The 26492-nt window shown below is 42.8% G+C and overlaps 1 protein-coding gene across 5 annotated transcripts in view; it reads left to right on the top strand.

The window, feature by feature from the left end:
* Nucleotides 1–2879: 2879 nt before the first annotated feature.
* The window catches only part of TANC1 (tetratricopeptide repeat, ankyrin repeat and coiled-coil containing 1), a 141146-nt gene continuing 117533 nt past the window's right edge, over nt 2880–26492 (top strand). For 4 of the 5 annotated variants that reach the window (XM_030916559.1, XM_030916563.1, XM_030916561.1 and 1 more), the window contains exon 1: nt 2886–3079. In XM_030916559.1, the coding sequence (XP_030772419.1) occupies nt 3004–3079 (76 nt within the window). In that variant the 5' untranslated portion in view covers nt 2886–3003. Of the gene's footprint in view, nt 3080–26492 lie in introns of all 5 variants that reach the window. The other variant, XM_030916562.1, reaches the window with a different exon arrangement.

Here is a 26492-nt window from a genome sequence, read left to right as displayed (position 1 = left end):
GCTGACTGGTGAAAGAAGGTGGATGAAGCTTGTTGGGGGGCCCAGCTGGGGGCCATTACTGTCCACATAGACTCTAGGAGGTAAAGGCCTCTAACTCCTGCCTGCTTCTCTCCCTTGAGGACAGAACTTCGTCCTGGGCATTTGCATGAATGTCCTTATTTTTGTAACTTCAGTAAGAGATTTTTTTTTTTTTTCCGAGATGGAGTCTCACACTGTTGCCTGCGCTAGAGTGCAGTGGTATGCTTTCGGTTCACTGCAACCTCTGCTTCCTGGGTTCAAGCAATACTCCTGCCTCAGCCTTCTGAGTAGCTGGGATTACAGGCGCCCACCACCATGCCCAGCTAATTTTTTTTTTGTATTTTTAGTAGAGATGGGGTTTCACCATGTTGGCCAGACTGGTCTCAAACTCCTGACCTCGTGATTCGCCTGCCTCAGCCTCCCAAAGTGTTGGGATTAGAGGCGTGAGCCACTGCGCCCGGCCCTAGTGAGTTTTCTGATCTGTCTTGTTTCTTCAAATGCCGGTAATTTGGGCAGTTAGCGATAAATCTTTAGTTTCCCAAGTTTATAAAAACCGCCTCATGCATAGCTAACCCAGGAGTGACTAAAATTATCTGACTTTGCTGACATGCCCATTGTGGGACTTTTCTGTTCACTGCTCTGCCGTGAGTTCCCTTTAAAAGTAAGGCATGTGCCGGCCAGGTGCTGTGGTTCATGCCTGTAATCCCAGCGCTTTGGGAGGCAGAGGCAGGCGGATCACAAGGTCAGGAGTTCGAGACCAGCCTGACCAACCTTGTGAAACCCTGTCTTTACTAAAAATACAAAAATTAGCCAGGTGTGGTGGTGTGTGCCTGTAATCCTAGCTACTCGGGAGGCTGAGGCAGGAGAATCGCTTGAACCCAGGAGGTGGAGGTTGTAGTGAGTCGAGATTGTGCTATTGCACTCCAGCCTGGGTGACAGAGCGAGACTCTGTCTCACAAAAAAGTAAGGCATGTGCCTGTCCTATATGGAGGGGGTGACTCTACTTCCCCTTGACTCCTAACACAAAAAACAAGCATAGTGATACCACTTGAAACTTGATGGTTTGGTACGTATCCCTTTTGAGCCTTATACACAAAAATCTGCAAAATTTAGTTCCTGCCTAGTTAGGCAGCTTTCATTTTTTCTTTTTTTAAAATCTAGTCTTTGATTGTGTGTGTGTGTGTGTGTGTGTGTGTGTGTGTGTGTGTGTGTGTGTGGTTTTTTTGGTTTGTTTTTGGAGCCAGGAGGGCATGGCAAGGAGTGGTTGGATAGCTTTTGTCACAGAGACTGGTGTTCTTCTGGGAAAGTTTATGCGTCTTTCAAATTCTGCTGTGTGTGACTTAGAGTTTGAAGATGCTTTTTAAGAAGCAGATAATGACTTACATTCTTTCCCTGCACATCCTTAGTTCCATCTTAGTACATGCTAAGGAGCGGGAAAGGTAATTGGTGGGGAGAGGCAATCGGAGGAAAATGTGTTATCTGAATACATGAAGACTGGCTGTATTTTTTTTTTTTTTTTGGGGGGGGGGGGAGACTAGTTCCAGCCAAGATACTCTTTCTTGTGTATTTTTTTTTAACATTGTGATTACATCCTCTCTGCTGCTTGAGGTTTTGCCTGCCCTAGAATGTTGTTAGAAATGCTTGTTCCCTGGTGCCACAAAGAAATAGCACTTGAATATAAATTTGATTATCTCAGCAAGGCAATTTTTACTTTCTGCAGAAAGGGTGCTGCTCATCACAGATGGAACAATGGTGAGAGGGCACCTGGGCAGGAGAGGGGCAGGAGTTCTTATTCCTGACGCAGGTAGCCCCTACTGCTGTGTCATTCCCCTATTGGTTAGGGTTGGACCACACAGTCTAAGCTAATTCTGATTGACTATTTTAAAGGCAGCAGGGGTATGAGCCAGAATGGTGGGGTAAGTAGTGTAGTGGGAAGGATGGTTAGGAACAGGTAACTAAAGGTGACTTAGGTCAGAGCAGGTGACCAGGATGAGTCAGGACAGAGCAGGTGACCAGGGAACAGGTATGAACTACTAATTAGGATTGGCAGGAAAGTTGTTTACTGAAACTAGATGCAAAAAGCCAAAGAGAACCAGGAATTTAAACTTTAAAATGGAGAATCAAAGAATAAGAGAGCTGAACATACTGACATACTGATTCTTTGAAGAGAAACTTGGGGTTCACCATATTTAACAATGTTTAATTTCATAATAGTAAGCTTGTTTGTCCCCAAACTTGTTTAGGGGCAGAGTGTCAAGCGGAAGCTGCCTAATAAGTGAGGAATGTTTCCAGTCTCATGACTGGTTTGGGGCTGTTTGAGTTTTAGGAGTGTGGCCCTGTGTCATGGGGAGTGTTGAGTAGATGGGATGAGAGAACCAAGGGATGGTGCTGGGGAGGAATGTGGATATAGGGTAGACTCTCCCTTAGACTTTTCTTATTAGAGAGGAGCAGTGGAGGCCTGGGAGTTCTGGAAGGGTTGGCATCTGAATCTGTTTTACTGATACCCATGTAAGGCTAGTAAGCCACCTCCTTTTCCTTTTCTGAAATCAAAGCTTCTTGTGGATCATTCATACTTGACCTTGATCTAATCCCAGATCAGTGGCTTCCTGGATCCTTTGTTAGGTATTGAAACCATATCAGGGTAGTGCAGAAAGGCACATGGAGCAGAGTTCACTGATGCTTGAGTTTTCCCTTGTAGGGTAAAACGTTTCAAGAGTAGTGGGGGAAAAGTCATTTTAAAAAATTCAATACACACATCTGATATATGGGAATTATGTTCTGAGACTATAGTTTATAGGAATTAAATTTGCATCAACTTGTAATGAATGGATGGTTTAACCTAAGTATTCCCTCTCTACTCTAGGAGGTGACTTTGGTCCAGAGACTTCTCCAGTCCTGCCCCTTGACCATGGTGCTGACTCTCCTGTGAGCAGTCTTCCCGCAGCAGAGGACACCTATAGGGTGAGCTTGGCCAAAGGTGTCTCGATGTCTCTGCCTTCATCACCTTTGCTGCCTCGACAGTCTCACTTGGTGCAATCAAGAGCAAACAAAAAATCCCCAGGTAAACAGGGAACAAAGGAGCTGCCTTAGTTATATATGTAGTACATGTGTTGAAAATAAGCAAACTTAGTGCCCATGAGAAATCTTCTGGGAGAACATTTTTTCTTTGTCATAGTATCTTGAGAAGAAAGAAATCTTTTTTTTTTTTAATTTAAGGAAAAAGTATGGTTTTAATAGATTCATTCTGTTTGGACTGCCAGGCTAGATTTTTATAAAGATTTAAGATTTTGTTATCAGTACTGATGTTAACCAGCAATTTTATTGTTTTCTTGCTGATGAATTAAGGAGCACTATACAGTTATGGCACCGAATAATGATATTTCTTTCCATCAATGACAAACCGCACGGATGACAGTGGTCCCATGAGGTTGTAATACTGTGTTTTTACTGTGCCTTTTCTATGTTTAGATACGCGGATCCTTGCCACTGCGTTGATAGTTGCCTGCAGCATTCAATATAGTCACATGCTATACAGGTTTGTAGCCTAGGAGCAATAGGCTATGCCACAGAGCCTAGGTGTGTAGTAGGCTGTGCCACCTTGATTTTGAAAGTACACTTGAGATGTTCGCACAATGACAAAATCACCTAACGATGCCTGTCTCAGAACGTATCCCCATCATTAAATGACACATGACTGTAATCCAAACTCACACATGGTGGGTTTAAAGGTTATGGATGTAGGCAAATGTCATCTGACGATAGTCTGTTTATTACTACCTAGTATTATATACTGATGTATTTTATTTGATTACATCAGTATCAAATACTAGCATTTATCTAGCATTTGAACAGCTATAAAGTTTGTTTGGAAAACTCAGACTTGTAAAGGGGTAAGGGAAAGGGACTTTGGATTATTCCTGTTATACTTTGAAAGTATTTTGGCTTCCCTCTATCAATGTTTTACACTTAACATTACCCCCAAAAACACAAACAGAACTTTGAGAGGTTATGATTCACATGTGAGGAAAGCCTTTCTAAAATGCTGATACCTTGAGTTTTAAAAGTTCTTGGATTTTTTTTTTTTTTTTTAAGGTTTGTGGAGTGTTTACAAAAGGCAGGATAATTTGGGGCCCAGTTGATCATACGCCAGTGTAGGGTTTCTTCTCAATTACATGTAAACATATTCAGAATCTATCCAAAATGTGCCTATGGCTGTGAAATTGGTATCTGTTTCTCTGATTTCCTGGTAATATTTGTATTACTTGAGATGACATATGCCGACTCATTTAGTAGATCTTTGAGGTTTATGTGTGGGTAAATTAGGAGGGCATCCTTAAAGGCTCTGAATGCTAGAAACGGTGCTCTGAATTGGTGAGGGTCCAAAATCTTTTATTGTTGCAGAATTTTCTGGTTTAGGACAACATTGTTTATAATCCATTAATTAGCTGGACCTCAGGAACCTTTTTGGTATGAAGTAATTTCCTGTGCCAAGGAATTTGACCTGTTTATCAGTATTTGGGGAAATTCCTGGAATGTCCGTCCTTCCTTCTTTGCCCTGCCTCACTGCTGTATCTCTTTGTCACATTTCTTCTCTTCCTTCAAATCATAGTTCCCACACTGCCTGTCATACTGGGTTATCCTGATTGGAATTACTCTTTCCGAAAAGTATGCATAGTATTTTACTTTTTCTTTATTATCAGGTATGTCATTTGTCTTTTTCCCCTGAATTAGTGTGTATATTGACAAAAACAAAAAACAAAAAAACACTTTGCTTGGCTACACTTTAGTCACGCTCCTGAACTTTCTCCTAGGTCCGTGTGTGAGTGTGCACACGCACTTTACTTTAAAATCCAGGTTTAGCTAAGAAGCATGCTACTGAGTTTAGCAAGAACGCCTCCCCACCCCACCCAAATCTGATTAGATTCCTCATCCTCCACCATCTTCCAGGCGACGTCTGGTCACCCTGACCTGTCTTTAACAAGAATTGCCTTCCTACCCCTGATGTTTCCTCTTAGTAATTTTTCATGCACCGATCCCTACCTTGTTCCTTGGCTATAAATTCTCGCTTTCCCATGCTGTATTTGGAGTTGAGCTCAATCTTTCCCTACCTGCAAAATCCCACTGCAGTGGTCCCTATATGTGTTAAGATGGTCCTGAATAAAGTCTGCCCTACTATGCTTTAAAAAGTGTCACTGAGTAGTTTTTTCTTCTTAAAAACATTATGTGCTTCCTGTGTCTGATGCTTGAGGACAAAAAAGATGTCTTATACCTCATCTCTATAAAATAGATAATAGAGATAGTTCAGAAACTATCGATATTCTTAAGGGATCTCTGTTGAAGGTAAAGCCAAGTGCAGAGATTTCTGGACAATTTGCCTACCTATATAGTCTGTGCTACTGCAAATGAATTAATATTGCTTGGGCGTTAGGACTGGGGAACACCTGAGAGACTTCAGGGAAGACTGCACTTCAGATATAATTTTATTGACAAATTCAGTGTTTTAGTGGGACTTTAGGTAGGATTGAATGGCATGGCAAGCCTCGAGAGTGTGGCTACCCAGAAAGGTTTCATGGAGGTTACAGGCATGGAGGCAGAAGAATCCCTGATAAGGCCGTGTCTCCTTATATGTGTGTAGACATTAGTTGTTTTCTTTAAAGAAAATATCAAGTTTTTCTCCGTAGGAATGAAATTTATTTTTGCTGAATTCTTTGCAAGGCCTTAGAATAGAAGGAGGTTAGTAGTTCGGAAACATACAAGCTTTTAATGGATTTGGGATGTTCTCTCTATTAAATGTTTTTGGTCCAAATGATAATTAAATAAACTAAGCAGATACATCTCTAACAGAGCAGTGCTTGTTCACTGCCCAAATTTGTACAGCAAATTAGTGTCTCACAGTGGTAATTTGGCTTCATTATCTTGGTAATTTTAATTGGAAAAGTTTAGGGCAGGGATGCTGTTTGAAAATGGCAGTGACTCAGTACATCAAATAATGAACAATTTTTTTTTCAGTGTGTAACACAGATTTCTGCTTAAACCATATTGTTGGTAAAAGTATCCAGAGCTCTAATATTCTACCTGCCTGGTTTTAATTTAAAAAGAAAAGAAAAGAAAAGAAAAGCTGACATATGGTTGTGAATGTGCACTGGATTTAAAAAGACTCATGTATTTTAAAAGCTAGCACTGTTGCTGCTAATGATGGAGTCAGTACAGTGTGTCTGCAGCACTCAGAGGTATGGAGCCACTCCCCTCCTCTCTTTCCAGCCCGGCCCCACAGTGGATTGTGCCATCGTTCAGACCCATGCTCTGAAATTACCTTGATGACTTCTGTTCTGATTTGTAAGATGCCCCCCACCCCCACCAAGTCCTCTCTTGTTTAAGGCTAAAAAGCAAAAACCAAAAAATCAAACTTGTTTCACTTGTTTGTATAGAAATTCTTCATTAGTTGATGCTAATCCAGAAACTGTTAGGGACTGGAACAATTATTCTTGCAAGGATCAAATACTCCAAACCCCTGTAAGTAGACACTCTGAACAACACAGCCTGTATTAATAAAAATATGTATGTTAATGCAATTGATGATTACTTCCTGGATCTTGGGAACTGTGGGCCAGAGATAATTTAATTAACCTTGTGATAATGTGTGACCCTGCATGTTACATGATTGCATTTCTTACTTCCCATTCATATTGAAGTTATTATTTTTATTTACTCTTCTGCCACCTTCCTCCATTTGTCTTTTTTTTCATTGTTAGAAGACTGTTTTCTGAGTATTGTTTCAAAACTTTTGTTTTTAATGGTAAATATATTTTCTGTTAATGAAAACAAGGACCAGCATCCATTAAAGTACTTCTGTGGCAGTTGCAAGTCTTTTTGGATTAAAATTCATCTATATTTGTAACGTGTGCTGTTGTTTTCCAGAGAAGAGAAAAGCTCATTTCCTGTGATTTATTAGTAATATCATTAGATACTTTATAAAGTATCTGCATTTATTTTCCCAGATCACTCTGGGCCTATTATCAAACAATCAAAACATCGTGCATAAATGAGAAGCAACGCTTTGCAATGTTGTGATGGAGTAAGACAGCAGATGGTGACAAGTGGGTGTTCCTGCCCTACCCCGTGTATGGGGACACTGGAGAGTGCCGGCCACTTCCGCTTCTGCCGGTTCTGGTTCCACTTCTGTCCCACAGTGGACAGAGCTGGTGTCGCAGTTCTGAAAACTTCTCTGCCTCTGTTTTGTTAAGGGAAAAACCGCAAAATTGGCAGCCTGTATAGTAGAAGCCATATTGTCTCTTTGATTCTTGGACCATGAGTTAATGTCTGCGAAGGCACTCCCTTCCCCAACCCGCAAGTATTTCATATAGAAAACCTGGAAATCCCATCGATAAAGAACTACTGTGAACATTTTTTCTTCTAGTCTTTTGAAAAACATCTGCTCCACCTATACCTGAGACCACATTATGTAACCCTCTTGTGTGCTGCTTGTGTCACTTAAGTTTATTGTTTTGAGACAAGGTCTTGCTCTGTCACCCAGGCTGGAGTGCAGCGGTGCTCTCAAGGCTCTCTCTAGCCTCAACCTCCTGGGCTCAAGCGATCCTCCTACCTTCGCCTCGAGTAGCTGGGACCACAGGCATGCACCACCATGCCCAGCTAATTTTTTTCTTTTTCTTTTTTCCTAGAGATGAGGTTTTCACCATGTTGCCTAGTTTTGTCTTGAACTCCGGGCCTCAACTGATCCTCCTATCTTGGCCTCCCAAAGTGCTGGGATTACAGGCATGAGCCACGGCACCCAGCTCTCACTTAATATTTTATCATGAGCAATTTCCAGTTTACTTGAAGAGCTTGATATTTGTTGTCCATTGTTTCAATATCTTATAATTGATTTTTAAACATTTCTGATGGTTGGATATTCACTATTTTTCCTTTTTTTTTTGAGACGGAGGCTCACTCTGTTGCCTAGGCTGGAGTGCAGTGGCGTTATCTGGGCTCACTGCAAGCTCCACCTCCACCATATATAGATTGAGCACAGCTTCATTGTTTTAAGGCTATCAGTCATGTATGTTATATATAAAAAAACTGTTTCTGACTCACCATCTAATTAGGTTACAGTGTTTTATGACTCACAGAAGTTTTTCATTTTCTCCAGTCAAATAATGTGTAATAGCTGTAAATAATGTGAGTGAGGTTCACGCCATTCTCCTGCCTCAGCCTCCCGAGTAGCTGGGACTACAGGCACCTGCCACCATGCCTGGCTAATTTTTTGTATTTTTAGTAGAGGTGGGCTTTCACCGTGTTAGCCATGATGGTCTTGATCTCCTGACCTCATGATCCGCCTGCCTCAGCCTCCCAAAGTGCTGGGATGAGCCACCCATCCCGGCCAGATACTTACTTAAAAAAAAAGAAAAAAAAGTTTTTTAGCATGTTATGATTTGTTTTCGCTATTCCTGGTGTGAATATTTTTAATTATGGTGAAATACATATAACAAAATTGACCATCTTAACCATTTAAATGTACAGTTCAGTATGTTGTTGTACAACCTGAGTTGTTAGAACTCCCAATAGGAATACTTTTGTCCAGTGATATTTACAAACATCTCTGATATCTCCTTGGGGTAGCAGGTTCCCAGCAGTGGAATTATTGAATTAAATGGCCTGCATTTATAAAGAGTCTTGATACATAGTGCCCAGTTTCTTTCCAGAAAGGCTGTATTGATTTCATATTCCCCCCAGCATTCTTTGAGTGGCTGCTTTTTTGAAGTTCACATCTTCTGGGAACAGCTTAAATGGATGGTGCTTTGTGCAGCCTGTGGTCTACTGACAATTTTAAGAGGCTGGGAGATGTCATTCTGTAGCTGCCTTCTTTAGAACTTCCCTTCTGTCTGCACTTCTCAGACAATTTTCATTTTCTTCCTTTCTGTGAGATTGTGTCGGGAATTTTGACAGCTGAGCCAGATCAAGTTCATGGTCAGAAAAACATTCAGTTGGCTTCCAGTTTCAGTTGCCTGGTGAGGATCCTAGAGATCATGGAGGATCACAGGCATGCTGGAGTTGGAGAGGCCTCCAGAGGACATCCTGTCCAGGCCTCTTTGCAGATGCGGAAGAAAAGACCCCTTGGTCATTAGGGAACTTGTCCAGAATTCATGCAAGTTAATGGTAGAGCCTGATCCTCCACACTGTCCCCAGCATATTCTCTTTTGTCAGCCAGCCTGTGTCGATGTTATGCCTGTACGTTGTTGGCACGTGAGCTGTAAATAATGTGAGTGTGTTCTGATTTCATAGATGGGGTGGGGGTGTGGGCAGGAGGAGGGCATGGGTTTAAAGCCTCACATGCATCCGTGAGGCTGCTTCTTGGAGGGTGGAGAATAACACACACCATTCATAGTCCCTTTTCTTGTAGAGCCAGCTGGTTCTAGTCCTTGCTTCCACTGCTGAGTGGTTGGGACCACAGTTGACATCTAACCTTGAGCAAGGACAGTTCCTCCTGCTGGGGTGAATAGGAGAGCATTCTTTGTTTCCTCCTGGAAACTTGTTATATGTTGGCCTCCTTACTGGGTGTCCAGCTGTGAACGTGACACACAGATTTTCTGTTGTACTTGAATGTGTGTTCATACATAGAACCAGTGTGCGTGCATTTGCTCTACTTTGAGTCCATTTATTCCCCTGCCAGTGAGTCCGGGTTACCTGTATACAATTTGGATATACTCTGGAGTCAGTCCAGTAATTTAAAAGGGTACTGATGATGCCCAGCTCCTACCTTCAGAGACTCGGATTAAATGCATATGAAGTATGGTCTGGATGTTGGGATTTTTAAAAAGGCTTCCTTGGTGATTCTAATATGTAACAAAGTTTGAGAATTACTGATAAATAATATGTGATTATGTCATATAATTGCATTTCCATGAGTACAAATATATGTGTATATATCCTTAAAATTTTGGAACCATTTGAGGAAAATACATTATAAAGGAGTACAAAATAATGATACAGTAAATATTGAGGCCCTCTATACCCCCTGAAAGACAACCACTTCTGATGGTCGCTCCTGCTTTGTTTCTATAGTACGTAAACAACAGTCATGCATTTGCCCATTCTCCCAGTATCGGACAGGTAAGAGGTTCCCCATTTTCTACTAAAAAATAACATTCTTGTATATTAAGATTTAAAGGCATCTCTGATATTTTTATCAGACTATAAAAGTGAGATTACTGGGCCAAAACTTACTTGTTTAACATTGTAGATGAATATTCTTATTGGTCATTGGTATCTTTTTCTTTTGGAAATTCTTTGTGATAGCTGTCCTTTATTCTACTGGGACAATGTGTGTTTCTTACTGATTGAGCACAGCTTCATTGTTTTAAGGCTATCAGTCATGTATGTTATATATAAAATGTTTCTGGTTCATTTTCCATCTAATTAGGTTACAGTGTTTTATGACTCACAGAAGTTTTTCATTTTCTCCAGTCAAATTTATATATTTTTCCATTGTGATTTATTCCATTGCATTTTTTAAAAACAGCTTTATTGAGATATAATTTACATACCACATAATTCACTCATTTAAAGTTTACAGTTCGATGTTCTTTTTGTAGCATTTTCACAGGGTTGTGCAACCACCCCCACAGTCTTAATTTTAGAACGTTGTTATCTCCTCCTCAAAGAAACCAAAGCAAAAACCCCATACCCATTACTAGTCATTTCACATTCCTCCCTGCCCTTACTCTTCACTCCCTACTTCCTAGCCCCTGGTAACCATGAGTCTACTTTCTGTCTCTAGATTTGCTTATTCTGGTCATCTCATAATATGTGGTATTTTGTGACTGGCTTCTTTTATGGAGCATCATGTTGTCTAGGTTCATCCATGTTGTGCCATGTATCAGTACTGCATTCAGTAAAACATTATTTGGTAATAAAACAGAATGAATACTCATACATGCCACTCATTTTGTTTATCCAGTCTTCCATCAGTGGATATTTGGTTGTTTCCACATTGGCTATTTGTTATAAATCTGCAATCAGCTTTTGTGTCTGCATTTTTATAGAGACATATATTTTTCCCTTGGGTATATACCTAGTGAAATTGCTGAATCATATGGTAGTTCCGTAAAACCTTTTTAAGGTGCTGCCAAATTGTTTAAGTGGCCATACTGTTTTATATCACTACCAGCTGAGTATGAGGTTTCCAATTGCTTCATATCCTTGCCAGTGCTTGTTATTGTCTTTTTGATTATACCCATCCTAGAGCATGTGAACTGATATCTCATTGTAGTTTAATAAGTTTGTGAAAATTGTTTTTATATTCTGGATACAGGTTCCTTATCAGATAAATGATTTACAAGTATTTTCTTACATTCCGAGGATTGTCTTTTTTACTTTTTTTTTTTTTTTTTTTTTTTTTTTTGAGACAGAGTCTCACTCTGTCTTACCCAGGCTGGAGTGCAGTGGTGAGATCTCGGCTCACTGCAGCCTCCACCTCCTGGGTTCAAGTGATTCTCCTGTCTCAGCCTCCTGAGTAGCTGGGACTAAAGGCGTGTGCCACCATGCCCGGCTAATTTTGTATTTTTAGTAGAGAGGGCATTTCACCATGTTGGCCAGGCTGGTCTTGAACTCCTGACATCAGGTGATCCACCCGCCTTGGCTTCCCAAAGTGCTGGGATTACAGGCATGAGCCACCGTGCCCAGCCGATTATATTGTTTCAAATATAGCAGTTCTGAATTTTTATAAGGTTTTAAATTTATGTATTATTAGTCTTTTTGATGCCATGTCCTAGTAACCATTGCCTAATCCAAGGTCATAAAGATACACATTCATGTTTTCCCCTAATAGTTTTGATTCTTACATTTAGGCCTGTGATCCATTTTGAGTTCATTTTCTTGTGTGATGTGAAGTAGGGACCAACTTCATTCTCTTTCATGTGGATACCAGTTGTCCTGGCACCATTTACTGAAAAGACTGTTCTTTCCCCACTGAATTGTCTTCTCTTGACCAAATCATTGTTGTGCCTTCACCCAGCCCTATTGTTCCTCTTTCTGCATCGCTCATCTTCTGGAAATTCCTATGCCTAGGTCAGAACCTTCTCCGTAGGAGCTGACAGCGGGTAAGGCTTGCATCTCTTGCTTGGCCCAGCCTTTCTGTGTGCCTCTCCTTTTCTCTAGGTGAGAAGTAATATCCTTTTGCTCCAAGCATCTGTAGGACTGTATCTCCTCTTTGCTCTGCATAATCTTTATTTCGCATCTCTGCCCTAACATTCTGTGACATTCTCTGTAAGGACTGCTCTCTTGTCTTTGTTGGCATCTTGTCATTCCCCCTTGGGAGCCCTGAAAACAGGATCCAATCACATCTTCAGAATCCACTCACTTCCTTTATCCTGGTGACGGGGCATAGGTAAGTAACTGTTAAAACCAATAGGATTTTAGTATTCCATGCTCATCAGATCCATGTGATTAGTTGAAAATACTAATGGATACATAGGCAATTTTAAATGTAACAGTTCTTTACATTTAGAAAGCTGAGAGTGTACCTTTCCTCATATCCAGAGAAAAGTGATGCTTTAGGTCCAGCCTCCCTCTTAGGACTTTTCTGTCCAGGTGCTGAGCAAAAGGGAGTGTGTCTTCAACTGGGTTTGTCAGTAGCCGCTAAGCCTTGCTTTCCACCACTCCTGTCTCTCTTCCATTTTCACGCTTTTGCATTTTTGCTGTCCATTTCCCGCTGCCTGCAGTTAATGATGACTGGAGGTTTTATCCAGTCACACTTTACAGCAGTGTCAGCTGCACCCTGTGGTGGTGTCAGATGGCGGCTGGAACAAACCCAGTGCCATGCTCAGAAATGAATGTTTTCACCTCAAAGAAAATAGATGAGGGCAGAGGTGGTGGTGGTGGGGATCTTTTTCATCATTTCTGATTTCTGATTTACAGAGAAACACAGAAGTCACAGGAGCCCATGCAGGCGATTATATCTAGTGCTAATGAGCACTAGTGTAAAGCAGAAATAAACAGGAAAGAACACCTGATATTTCAGCTCGACTCCTCAGATTTGCTGTGACAGGAGCGCGCGTGCGTCTGCGTCTGTTGGCAGGGGTGGCTGGCTGCCTCCAGGCAGAGGGGCACCAGGGGTGTGCCAAGCCCGGAGGTGGGAAATGAAGGTGAACACAGAGTGGTGATTTGTAGAAGGGAGAGCCCAGTGGGAACCAGAGTGCCTTACCAAAGGGAAACTGGTACCTTTGGGAAAAACTTCCTTATTAGGGTCTGGAGCACTGAAACCAGAAAGCCGTGCCTGGGGTGGGGACTATCGAGATGTTAACTGTGCTGTGCAGGGAGCCCCTTTTCTGGACAAGGGCTCTGAGAAGTAGAATTTAGGAAACACTCTCCAAAGGAGATGTGATTTTCTTGTTACTTCCAACACCAACAAAGTCCTCGTTATTGGTCATAGGCACTGAGTACAGCTGATGAGCTGACCTTTTGAAAAGCCTGGGAGAGCAAGTTCACTACCCTAAACACTGGAACTGGTGAGACTCTGGTTCAGCTAATGAGACGTGAAGGGTCCTGACAGACACAGGCTGTCTGTCTGCCCCAGTTGTGGGCAGGTGGACGGAGCTAGATTCATGTCCCAGCTCTGCAGGCTTGAGCAGGCCATAGGTGTTTCTTCCTCTGAGATGTGGGGTAATAATGGGGCTTCTAAGATGTTATGGACTGCATGTTATTGCCCCCCCAAAATTGATGTTGAAATTCTAACCTCTAATTGGGATGCTGTGAGGGGATGGGGACTTTGGGAGGTGATTAAGTTTTGAAATCAGGAAGGTGGAGCCTCCATGATGGGATTAATGCCCTTATAAAAGAAAAGGAAGATACTAGAGCTCTTTCTGTTAGCCTTGTGAGGATACGGTAGTCCTTCCATATCTGTGGTTTCAGTTACCTGCAGTCAACTGCGCTTCAAAAATATCACATGAGAAATTCTTGAAATAATTGATAAGTCATAAATTGCATGCCGTTCTGAGTAGCATGCTGAAATCCAGCTCTTTCCAACCTAGGACAGGAATCTTCCCTTTTCCCAGTGTCCGTGTGCTGCACACACTACCCTTCTGTTAGTCACTCATGTGCAAACCAGGAGAAGATGAATAACGCAAGGAGCTGGCAGCAGGGCTGGAAGTGGAATCCACTGCGTTCCACTACCTTCACGGCCTATTCCCAGGCTCAGTAGCCCTCTCGGTTGTCAGGCTGACTCTGCTGTATCACACCACATGTGTTCAAGTCAACCTTATTTTACTTAATCGTTGCCCCAGAGCACAAGAGTAGTGAGGCTGGCAATTTGGAAATGCTAAGGAGAAACTGTAAAGCGCTTCCTTTAAGTGGAAAGACAGAAGTTCTTGACTTAATAAAGAAAAGACTATGCTGAGGTTGTTAAGATCTATAGTAAGAACGAATCTTCTGTGAAATTATGACGAAGGAAAAAGAAATTCATGCTAGTTTTGCTGTCATATGTCAAACTGCATAAGTTACCTCTACTGTGTGTGATAAAGCTTAGTTAAGATGAAAAAGACCTTCCGTTTATGGGTTGAAGACAACAGAAAATGTGTTCCAGTTGATGGCAACATGTTGCCAAGAGAAAGCGTTGAGACTGTGTAGACTTTCGTAACAGAGATCCCCTGAAATGAATGACACCAAGCCATTTAGTGCAAGCGAAGGATGTATGTATAAGAAAAACTGTAGTGTGTATGCAGGGTTCAGTACTATCCTTAGTTTCCACTGGAGGCCTTGGAATGTAGCCTCTGCAGATAAGGAGGCCCTGCTGTACAGTGAGCAGGCATTGTCATCAGACACTGCTTCTGCTGGGACTTCCCAGCCTCCAACCTGAGAAATAAATTGTTGTTTAAGCCACCCAGTCTATGCTGTTTTTTTGTTTGGTTTTGTTTCTTTAAATTTTTTTTAAAAGATGGGATCTCACCATGTTGTGCAGGCTGGTCTTGAACTCCTGGGATAAAGCAATCCTTCCATCTCGGCCTCCCAAAGTGCTGGGATTACAGGTGTGAGCCATGGAATCCAGCCTTCTATGGTATGTTTAAAGTAGCAGCCTGAACTAAGACATAGGGTAAGTTAAATTTAAATGAGATGTAGACTGTAAAGTATAGGGTCGTGGTGGTTGTAATTTCCACATCGCCATCTACCCTGGAGCCCGTCTTCAGTTGCCCTCATCTGACTTGGTGGCCATGAATGGATTCCTATACTATCTGTCCCCTTGAATGTTTATCCTCAGCCACGTGCCCTCCAGGTCTGTGTTTTCTCGCAAGCATGTGTCGTCTTGACATGCAGCACAGCCCTCCTGCGGGGCTTTGTTCCCTGGGAATAGGACGTGAAGGTAGTGGAACGCAGTGGATTCCACTTCCAGCCCTGCTGCCAGCTGCTTGGGTTATTCATCTTCTCCTGGTTTGCACATAATTTGTGTGAAGTGATTAAAATGTTATGTATGTAGAATTGCCCTATACAGGAAGCCAGATCTTCGAACTGGTGATGTGAGTGTAAAGGTCTAAGAAAGCAATGGTTCTTGGCGGAAAAGAGAAATATAGGTAAAGCAAAAAGGCAGGATGCCTGGTGGTGCCCTGCCTGGGTAATTTGTGAAGCTGCCATGTGCACACTGTGGAAATGAGAGCCTGTGATTCATGAAGCTGATGGAGAGTATAAATGCTCCGAGGTGGTCCAGGTTTCCTCTCCAAGCAATGAGAACGAAACTCTGGTGGAAGCCGAGCACATAGCTATGTACTGTTCAAAGCTGTGCAGCATAGCAGACAAACACAGGTGCTCCTTACACAGGTAAGTGATTAAAGTCAGCACTTGAGGCAGAAGCCTTTGTGTCAGGTTACCCTTGAACATCCCTCAAATGGCTTAAATGCCATCTGCAGACATGCTGTCTCTTGATGGCACACCTGTTGTTCTGCCATTTAAACAGATTGTTGTTTATTTGACCGAGCACCAGATAAAGTAGATAGCTTGTACTCAGGACTACACTGTACCAGAAACACATACCTGGTGCACCAGAATCCCGTATGGGAGGGGCACGTGGGGCTGAGACTGGCTGAGGGACCAGCAGATGAGTCTGTGCCACAGTTGGTGGTGCTGCCTCCTCCTTTTAGAGTACACACAGTGGAATGCAAGTGAGGTCATTGTGCCCTGGTCACAACTGCACCATAATGCCAGATAGAGGCGTCCTCTGAAAACACAGTGAGTATTATGGAGGCTTCTATCTTGGGCTGTTTGAAGTTTGTTTGATGTTTCACCAGGGCTTTGGATGCAACACTTGGATGTTGAAGGTCTTTGGTAATCACAGAAAAATATATGCCCATTGTATGCATCGTAGAGTCTAGTGTTAACGTTTGATACAGAAATGGTATGTGTTGAAGTGAGGCGTACAAACGAGAATCTCCTGTTGCGTCAGTCAGAAAGAGTTTGTGGACTACAGCTCTTCAGTAAAAATTCAATAGGGATTTCTTTTCTTGAAAGTATTTTACAAAATAATTCACTTTTTTTCAGTTATACAGTTTCTATTAGAGCAGATATGCACACTCTTGAGTTGAATGAATATGTATGCACTCATATATATATACATTAAAATTTGAATGTAGGCATGCAAAATATTCTCAGTAAATTTTTGTTTTGTTTTGTTTTTGTTTTTGCCTTTTTTGAGACAGAGTCTCACTCTGTTGCCAAGGCTGGAGTGCCGTGGAAGTTATCTCATCTTGCTCAGCTTCCTGCAGCCTCCCCCTCCCAGGTACAAGTGATTCTCCTGCTTTATCCCCCTCCCAGGTACAAGTGATTCTCCTGCTTTACCCTCCCTAGTAGCTGGGACTACAGGCAAATTCTACCACATGTGGCTAATTTTTGTATTTTTTAGGAGAGACAGGGTTTTGCCATGTTGGCCAGGCTGCTGTCAAACTCCTGACCTCAGGTGATCTGCACGCCTCGGCCTCACAAAGTGCTGAGATTACAGGCGTGAGCCACACCCAGCCTTTTTTTTTTTTTTTTTTCCTTTTTCTAAGAGGTTCTTGCTTTGTCGCTTAGCTGTAGTGCAACGGCACAATCACAGCTCACTGCATCCTTGAACTCCTGGGCTCCTGGGCTTAAGCAATCCTCCCACCTGGGTCTTCTGAGTAGCTAGGACTACAGGCACATGCCACCATGGCCAGGTACTTTTTTTATCTTGCATTTTTGTAGAGATAGGATTCTGCTGTGTTGCCAGACTGGTCTCAAACTCCTAGCCTCAAGCTATCCCCTGACCTTAGCCTCCCAAAGGGCTGGGATTATAGGTGTGAGCCACCACGCCCAGCCAGAATATGAATATATATATATGTATATATTTTTAAAGGTTGTGAAGTTTAAGCAGATTTTTTTCTTTTTAAACTTATGGCATTTTAAAAAAAAATTTTGAAACAGGGTCTTGCTGTGTCACCCAGGCTGGGGACCTCTTCCTCCTGGGCCTAAGCGATCCTCCCACCTCAGCCTCCCAAGTAGCTGGGACTACAATCGTGTGTCACCACATGTGGCTAATTTTTGTATTTTTTGTAGAGACAGGGTTTTTTCTGCTTTACCCTGTTGCCTTCAGCCATTTGGCCATGCTGGTCTTGAACTCCTGGACTTGAGCAATCTTCCCTCATTGGCCTCCCAAAGTGCTGGGATTACGGGTGTGAGAAGTTTAAGCAAATCTTAGCTGCATTAGATGAATTTCGTATATTGTCCCTTTTACTGCCTCCTAAACAGAAAAATTCTACCCAGGATATTGTATCATAGGAAGACAGACAGAACTGGATTCAATCCCAAGTCCTTGTTCTTAGTAGCTCTGTTTCCTTAGAAGAGTACTAAATTAATGTCTCTAATAGTTGGTTTCCTCATTGGGAAAGGAGAGTAACCTATCTACCATATGGGTCTTTGAGAGGACTGGAAGGAATGTAAAGTACCTGGCTTCTAGAATATATATGTTGGAAGAATGCTGCCCTTGTCATGTTCCATCAAACTGGTCCTGACATCTGAGATTGGGGTAAATCGCCCCTTCTGCCTTTTATTGTCCTCTCTCCTGTATCATCCTCTTTTGCCTTTAGTCTGTTTTTCACCTGGATAATGGAGAAGGCACCACTGCTTCAGTGCAGGACTCTTGAATCTAATTGCTTGCAGGCACAGCAGTGCACTTATAATCCCCACTACTGGGGAAGCAGAGGCTGGAGTATAACTTGAGCCAAGGAGTTTGCGATAAGCCTGGGCAGCATAGTGAGACTCCAGTCTCTTAAAAATTTTTTGAACAAAAAAAATCTAATTGCTGACATTTGGACTTGGGTTAGCAAATATTGTTAAAACCGTTAAAACCAAATTATTGATAATTGGGATCTGAGTTTGCGAATTGTGGGCATGGCTCTGTGGATGAGCTGAAGCATCATCTGCAGCTTCTGTGGGAAGGGTCTTGCCAGATACTTAATTGGTTTTCATTTCCTGAAGTGTGTGTTGCTTCCAGCCAAATGCTTTATGCTTATTTATTCTTGGTCCTATTGTAGCTTTTATTAAAAGTGATAAAGATCAACCAGTGAGAGCACAAGGAACTAAGTTTTAGAAGAGTGTAAAAAGCAGTTCACAAGACAACGAGCTCATACCAAAGGTTTTGGGGAGTGAAGGTAGGGAGCCAGCGAAGCACCCAAGTGCCCTCCTGAGGGGAGGACAGATGTGACCTGGCTGTAAAAGATGCCTTGCAGGGGTCACCTGAGTCCCATAAGATTGTCAGGAAGAAATGATATCAGTGGCCAGGTCAAGGAGCTACCCATTAAATAGTTTCTGAGGATGTAATATTCACTATTATTTACTTGGTTTTAGGTTTTACTGTACGCTTAATTTTTCTTATAGTTTGTGATATTTTAACAGGCAAGCAGGTGATTTTAAGGTGGGGGGAAACATCTTAACTGTAGCCTGAAATCTTGACTTACTGACACTTGCTAGTAGAGTTCCGTGTGACATCCAGAAAGGAAAAAATTAAAAACCTGTTGAGTTTGACATGTTTCCCCTGAAATGAGCAAGAAACGTATATCAGACTGCTTAAGAGAATCCCATTTTTATTTGCATTTTGACACTTTTTTATTATTTTTATGGTATACTTTTCCTGTTTCTTCCTTTCAACCTGGAAATTATTAGTTTGTGTGCCCTTTGGGCTTTAAAATAAAGTTCCTTTTATTCTGTACTCATCCCAAGAGCTCTTACTTCCCTAGTTCTCCTGGACTTGTTTTGGTGAGAGACTGTTCTAGGATCCCTTTCATCGTGAGAGGACATTGTATGGGTGGATATGACTTTGGGTGGTGATCTTTATTTTTGCAAATGACCTCAGAGGCACTCTGAGTTATTCAGTCTTTCACGCAGTGATTTCATGAGCATTCATAAACATTTGTTTTATACCAGTTTATTGAGCACCAGCCATGTGTTGGGCTCTGGACTAGAGATGTGGTGGATATAAAGGTAAATAAATACTTAACTCTAAGCTCTGGGGACCTCTCAGTTTGGCAAGAGATGACAACAGTGAAGACATTGAGGTGTCTACAAAGTGTTGTGACCTCATGGAGAAGAGCGAGACTCTCCTTTCGGAAGCTGGTAAGGGTGTATGTGTGTGTCCGTGTGCGTGTGTCTTTGGAGGAGCCAGGGGTTTTATTCTTTTGGTGGTGATGTCCTATGACTGTTAAGCAGAAGAGGGATGAAATAAATAGATTTGGGTTCTAGGACGGTAACTGTTTCACACAGTCCTCCTTGGGGTTGAAACTGGGACTCCACGAGTCAAATGTAGTATAGTGGCTTAACTCTGCAGAGAAATGTGCAGTGAGGTGGAGGTTGATTTGAAAAGATTTTAGGAAAAAGAATCTTTAGGTTGTGGTGACCTGTTTGTACATGAGAATTAGGGAAGGAAGAAAGTGCAGAAGAAAAGTGCTTAAGGCAGGGGCTTCCCAGTCCTTTTAATCTCATGGCACATATAGGAGATTTTTGAACAGCAAATGGGATCAATGAACTGTCCCTCGGGTACTGCCCCAGACTCTGCCCAATGGTCCAGAGAGCTGAAAGAATCCATATCCTGGCGTACCCTTAACTCATTTTTTGCATACCATTGGGAAGCTTGCCGAGCTCCAGCTTGGTTTTCTAGATGGGTCAAGATTCAAAATACTCTGTTGTGTCTCATGGCTTTTCCTCCCCAATTTAATTTTTGCAGTATTTCCAAGGTGGGCATTATTCCTGTGTTTTAGGTAAGGATTCTATGGTTCTGAAAGGTAGAATGTCAGCCCTCATTGGTCCTGGGATTCCAAGTAATGCTGTTTCTGCCCTACCACAGGTGTAGGTGTGCAGAGCCTGAACTCAGATTGCTGGCCTCAGGAGAGAAAAGAGGATTTTGAAATGGGGCATCTGAGGCAGAAGCTGTGAAGGTCAAGTGTGATAAGGAATGAAAAGTACCTGTTAGTGGCCGGGCATGGTGGCTCACGCCTGTAATCCCAGCACTTTGGGAGGCCAAGGCGGGCAGATCATCAGGTTAGGAGTTCGAGACCAACCTGACCAACATGGTGAAACCCGGACTCTACTAAAAATACAAAAAAATTAGCTGGGCATGGTGGCACGTACCTGTAATCCCAGCTACTCAGGAGGCTGAGGGAGGAGAATCGCTTGAACCAGGAGGCAGATGTTGCAATTAGCCAAGATTGTACCACTGTATTATAGCCTGGGTGACAGAGCAAGACTCAGTCTCAAAAAAAAAAAAAAAAAAAAGAACCTGTTAGCTTTTGGAAATATGGTAATTGATGACCTTTGAGCAGAGTTGGCAAACTTTTTCTGTCAAGTGCCAGATAGTAAATATCTCAGGCTTTGAGGGCCACACAGTCCCTGTTGCGACTATGTAACTCTGCCATCGTAGTACAGAGCAGCCTTAGACAATACATAAATGAGTGGTCATGACTGTGTTCCAGTGACATTTTATGTATAAAAACACTCAGTGGTCCTATTTGGCCCCGCTGTAGTTGGCCAATGTAACTTTTGCCTTAGGAAAGGAAAGGAGAAATGGAAACTTAGCATTTATTCAGAACTTACCATATGCTAGACAGTGCATGAACATTTTCAAGCCTGCAGCTTAGGTATGAAACCCTCTTTTTTTTTTTTTTTTTTTGAGACGGAGTCTCACTCTGTCGCCCAGGCTGGAGTGCAGTAGCCGGATCTCAGCTCACTGCAAGCTCCGCCTCCCGGGTTTAAGCCATTCTCCTGCCTCAGCCTCCCGAGTGGCTGGGACTACAGGCGCCCGCCACCTCGCCCAGCTACTTTTTTGTATTTTTTAGTAGAGACGGGGTTTCACCATATTAGCCAGGATGGTCTCGATCTCCTGACCTCGTGATCCGCCCGTCTCGGCCTCCCAAAGTGCTGGGATTACAGGCTTGAGCCACTGCGCCCGGCCTGAACCCCTCTTACAGTGAGTTGATGGAGAGCCCCAGGAGCTTAGATATAACTTTGCTGAAGGTTAGACTGCTCGTTGATAACCAGCTGGGATTTGAACCTCAGTCTAATTCCAAAGCCTGAGTCATTTTCACTTTACTTCATTGCCACCCAGAATAGTGGCCTTAGATCAGATCACTCTCTAAAGGTGCAGATGGCACAGAAGCCCTCACACTCTGCCTTTCCACCGTATCCTTCACATGACCTTCAGTGAAGCAGTGTTTGCTGCTTTACCTTCTTCTACGCCGAGGGTCAAAGGACTGTCAGGAACACAATCTAAGTACAACATAGAAAGTAAAAGGACTCTCCTGTATGTGACAAGACCTCTTAATTACCATTAAAGCCTGGGTGAACTTCTATTTTTAAATTCAAAATAGCATTAGAATTATAGAGAAGTTGCAAAGAATAATGCAGAATTCCCATGCACTCCATACCAAGTCTCCCGTTATTAACATAGAACATTAGTATGACACACTTGTCACAGTTAATGAACTGATATTGACACCTACTAAAGTCTGTACTGTATTCCTTTTTTACTTTTCTTTTCGAGACAGAGTCTCGCTCTGTCGCCCAGGCTGGAGTGCAGTGGCGCAATCTCGGCTCACTGCAAGCTCCGCCTCCCGGGTTCACGCCATTCTCCTGCCTCAGCCTCCCGAGTAGCTGGGACTACAGGCGCCCGCCACCATGCCCGGCTAATTTTTTTGTATTTTTAGTAGAGATGGGGTTTCACCATGTTAGCCAGGATGGTCTCAATCTCCTGACCTTGTGATCTGCCCGCCTCGGCCTCCCAAAGTGCTGGGATTACAGGCATGAGCCACCGCGCCTGGCCTATTCCTTTTTCTTTCTTTCTTTCTTTTTTTTTTTTTTTAAGCTTATACCCAGTGTCCTTTTTCTGTGCTGATATCCCAGAGGACACCATATTGCATTTAGTTGTCATGTCTCCTTAGACTCTTACTGGCTGTGGCGGTTGCTCAGACTCTCCTTGTTTTGATGACCTTGGCAGTTTTGGGGAGTACTGGGCTGGTATTTTGCAGGTTGCCCCTTTACTGGAGTTTTTGTCTACTGGAGTTTTTCTGTACTGGTGTTTTTCTCATGATTAGATGTAGTTATGGGTTTTGGGACAGAAACCACAGAAGTGAAGTGCCATCTGCTCCCATCTTTTGATGTACACAGTAGCTACCTGGCTTATCACCGTGTTGATTTTGATCACCTGGCCAAGGTAGTGGGTGCCAGGTTGCTCCAAGGTGAAGTTATTCGTTTTCCTTCCCTCCTCCTTCCATATATTAACATGAACACATTTGTATGCATGCATAGATGCTGTATGTGGAGTGTGCTGTACTCTCCAGAAGGCGGGAAGTCGCTGTGTGCAGCCCACGCTTAAGGGGCATGGTGGTGTACACCACCACCATGAGAGTGGAGGATCTATGTAAATTGTTTGGAATTTTTCTGCATAGGGGATTTGTCTTGTTTCCCATTTATTTCTATAAGTATGGATTCCCAGGAAGATGAACTCCCAGTGTTGTACTTGGGTGTTATTCAGGAGTATGCAAGTCTTTCTGCCCCACTTCGTTGCCTTGTAAACTGAGTGAGGCTGAGATCAGTCCTCTCAGGCGCAGAGTCTGTCCTAAGGTGGGGGTAGGGAGTTACTGTGCCTCAGTGGTTTACTTTCTCAATATAGACTGTTAGCCATATGTGTATTACCTGAAACCTTAAGGAGAAAGCATTTCTGGCCAGCCCGGAAAGGACATGAGCAAATGTAGCCTTGATGGTGGAGAAACGTCTCCAGCAGGGCTGTGCATCTGAATCAGCATTGAAGCAGCGCCACCTTGTGGTTGATGCTAAATGAGCGGTGTATTCTAGGAACATTTTCTGCCAGGCTCTGTGATTTTTACCCTGTCTGCATGCTGTTCTGGTAGCTAAAGTACTCTAGAAAAGAAGAAATACTTTAAACTCTTAAAGAAAAAGAGAAGCTACCTTCTAACTTTGCCTTTGTATGTAACCTGGCACACAAACAGCAAACACTTTGAAGTAAAAAATCTCTGTAGTTACTTTGTTTGACATACTGTTAACCATGTATTTTCTGGTAAGCCTTTTTGTCTCTGATTGTTCAAAATTGTTCAATAGCTGAGGTGTAGAAGTAAAATAGGTTAGAACCCCAAACCTCTGTCATATTTTTCTTGGGTATCGGCAGATTGGGGAGTTATTTTAATATTCATTCTTCTTTGCCCCCAAATGTCTGCAGATGTTTTTGTACGCATGCGTGAAAGGTTTGAACCTATGTAGGAAGTAGCCAGGGAGTCTACTGAAGTCCACTGTAATGTGTGGGAATGTGGAGCCGGTTATGATTAACAGCTGTCTGCATCCTGGATTGTTTAACCCATTGTTCACACCAACTCTTCAGAACCAGTGTCGGTGGGGGAGTTGGGAAGATGATTTAATATGAACTATGGTTGACCTGATCGACTGTTAGCAGGTGCTAAGATGGAGATCTGTTTCAGTTGGTTTAAAAAAAAGTCAAGAAGCAGCCACTCTGTTGTAATAAATCATTGTATATTCAGGAATTCTAACTTTAATGTAAAATCTTGATCACCTGTTTTAGAGTAAGGTAAGCAGTAACTGTAGTTGCTTTAACCAATAAAAATTCTATATCATTCTGAGCTGTAGTGTGTTTAATGTGGAAACCCTGTTCTCTGTTGTGTCCTGAATGCTGAACACTGATGGGAAGTCAGACACGGCAGCTGAGAGGTCACGATGGCCTGGGTTGCTGCAGGGGATGGCAGCAGGCACTCTTATGAGGTGAGCTGTGGCCATGACTCATCTGGCCCCTCTCAGTGATGTCACCGGTTACCTATGTAATCTGTGAGTGCAATTTGTCCTTTTTAGACTCTAAACAGATAGTGGCTGAGCCCCCAAATATGGCTTTGCTGCTGTGCTTGATGTTTGCAAGAGGGGGAAGAGGTGTTTCAGATAATGGAAAGCATGTGCTTGCCAGTGTGAACTCATCACCAACGAGGTCAGAGGAGGACAGTGCCTCTTACTCACAGGCCCAGCCTTCATGCTGCCCTTGCTTTCAGTCTCAGGTGCAGCCTATTGTGGGATTGTTAGAGGCCACTGTGTGTGGTCTGACATGCCAGCCCTCTGACCATGTGTGACAGGATTGTGGGCTACTCCTGACTTCAGAGATAGCATCTTTGTAGATGCCTCAGATGCCAGAAGATACCCAGGAGTTGAGTCTGCTGGAGGATACAGACAAGGACATGGGTGACAACAGTGTATGTGCTGTGGGGAAAAGAGGACTGTGGTGGCATGTGTAAGGTTCTAGAATTCAGAGGGTAACAAATGAGATGGCAGTCCTTACCAGCAGGATGGGCACTATGGGATAGGGAGTAGACGGTGGTGGACTTGGACTTGAGGGAGTTTTTTTTTTTTTTTTTTAAAGAGAATCTTGAACTTCCATTGAGTATTCTGAAAGGGAGAGATGGACTTTACATGGTAGAGGGACTATTTTGAGCCTTTTGATGTTGAGAGAAGCATTTTATGCACAAATGATATGAATTTTGCATTGCTATTCAGTGCATTATGGTTAAAAATTTTAAATATGGCTTCCCACAAGCCTTAAAATTCAATGTGTCAATCTTGTGTTTAAAAAATTTTAATTATTTTTAGAATGAATTTCACTTAAAGCTAACAACTATGTATTTCAGGATAGAGTGTGGTGACACGATGGATCATCACTCACTGCAGCCTCAACCTCCCAAGCTCAAGCGATCCTCCTACCTCAGCCTCCCAAGTAGCTGGGACTAAACAGGCACACACCACAACACTTGGCTAATTTTTGTATTTTTTTTTGTAGAGATGGAGTTTCACTACGTTGCCCAAGCTGGTCTTGAACTCCTGAGCTCAAGCGATCCTCCTGCTTCTGCTTCCCAAAGTGCTGAGATTATAGGCATGAACCACTGTACTTGGCCTCTCCTTTCTCTTATACTTACGTGATGGCAGTTGAGGCCCACCTGGATAAGCCCCTCATTTCAGGATCCTTAACTTAGTCACATCTACACAGATCATTTTTCCAAATCAAGTAGCAAATACCATATGTTCCAGGGAGTATGTCTTTGGGAACCATTGTCAGTTTACCATAGCTTCCTAACACAAGGTAACCTCATGGTCTAATAACATGTTTGCTGGCGTGCTAGCTAGCATGTCCACATGTCCTGCCAGAAGAAGGAAAGAGAAGAGCAAAATGGGGCTTCTCCCAGCTGGCTCATCTTTGTAAACAGTCTTCCTTTGAATCCTACCCCATGCTGGCTCACCTCTCATTGGCTGTGTGGACCTAGCTGCCAAGGAGGCTGGGAAATGCAATTATTTATGCACTTAATTGCACTAGGGTGCTAAAGCATAATTTTCTCCATTATTGTTGTTTGAGACCGAGTCTCACCCTTACCGCCCAGGCTGGAGTGCAGTGATGCAATCTTCACTCACTGCAACCTCTGCCTTCCAGGTTCAAGTGATTCTTCTGCCTCAACCTCCTGAGTAGCTGGGGTTACAGGTACCTGCCACCATGCCTGGCTAATTTTTGTATTTTTACTGGAGACGGGGTTTCGCCATGTTGGCTGGGTCTCGAAATCCTGACCTCTGGTGATCCGCCTGCCTTAGCCTCCCAAAGTGCTAGGATTGTGAACCACCACACCCAGCAGTTATCAGAAAGGCAATAGCATAATTCATTAATTAGGGAATCCAAAAAGATGTTAATGGTTTAAGATTTTGGGTTATAGAGATTTATATTGTTGCCAGAGAATTGTTATGGACAGGCATTGCTATGGACAGGAATCATTTGCACTGCCAAGTTTTCTGCAATTTACAGACCTGTAGTCAATAGAAATTCAGGAGTGTACACGCCTATGGAAAGATAATGCCGGAGGGTCTGCTTTACATAAGCAACACCCTGGCCCACTGAAGGCACACCCTGTTATCTCTTTTGTCCCTTTCCAAGTGTTTGATAC

The sequence above is a fragment of the Rhinopithecus roxellana genome, chromosome 14, assembly GCF_007565055.1.
Source record: "Rhinopithecus roxellana isolate Shanxi Qingling chromosome 14, ASM756505v1, whole genome shotgun sequence".
NCBI lineage: Eukaryota > Metazoa > Chordata > Mammalia > Primates > Cercopithecidae > Rhinopithecus > Rhinopithecus roxellana.
The sequence above is the reverse complement of the archived record's forward strand: the minus strand, read 5'-3'. Positions and strand labels throughout refer to the sequence as shown.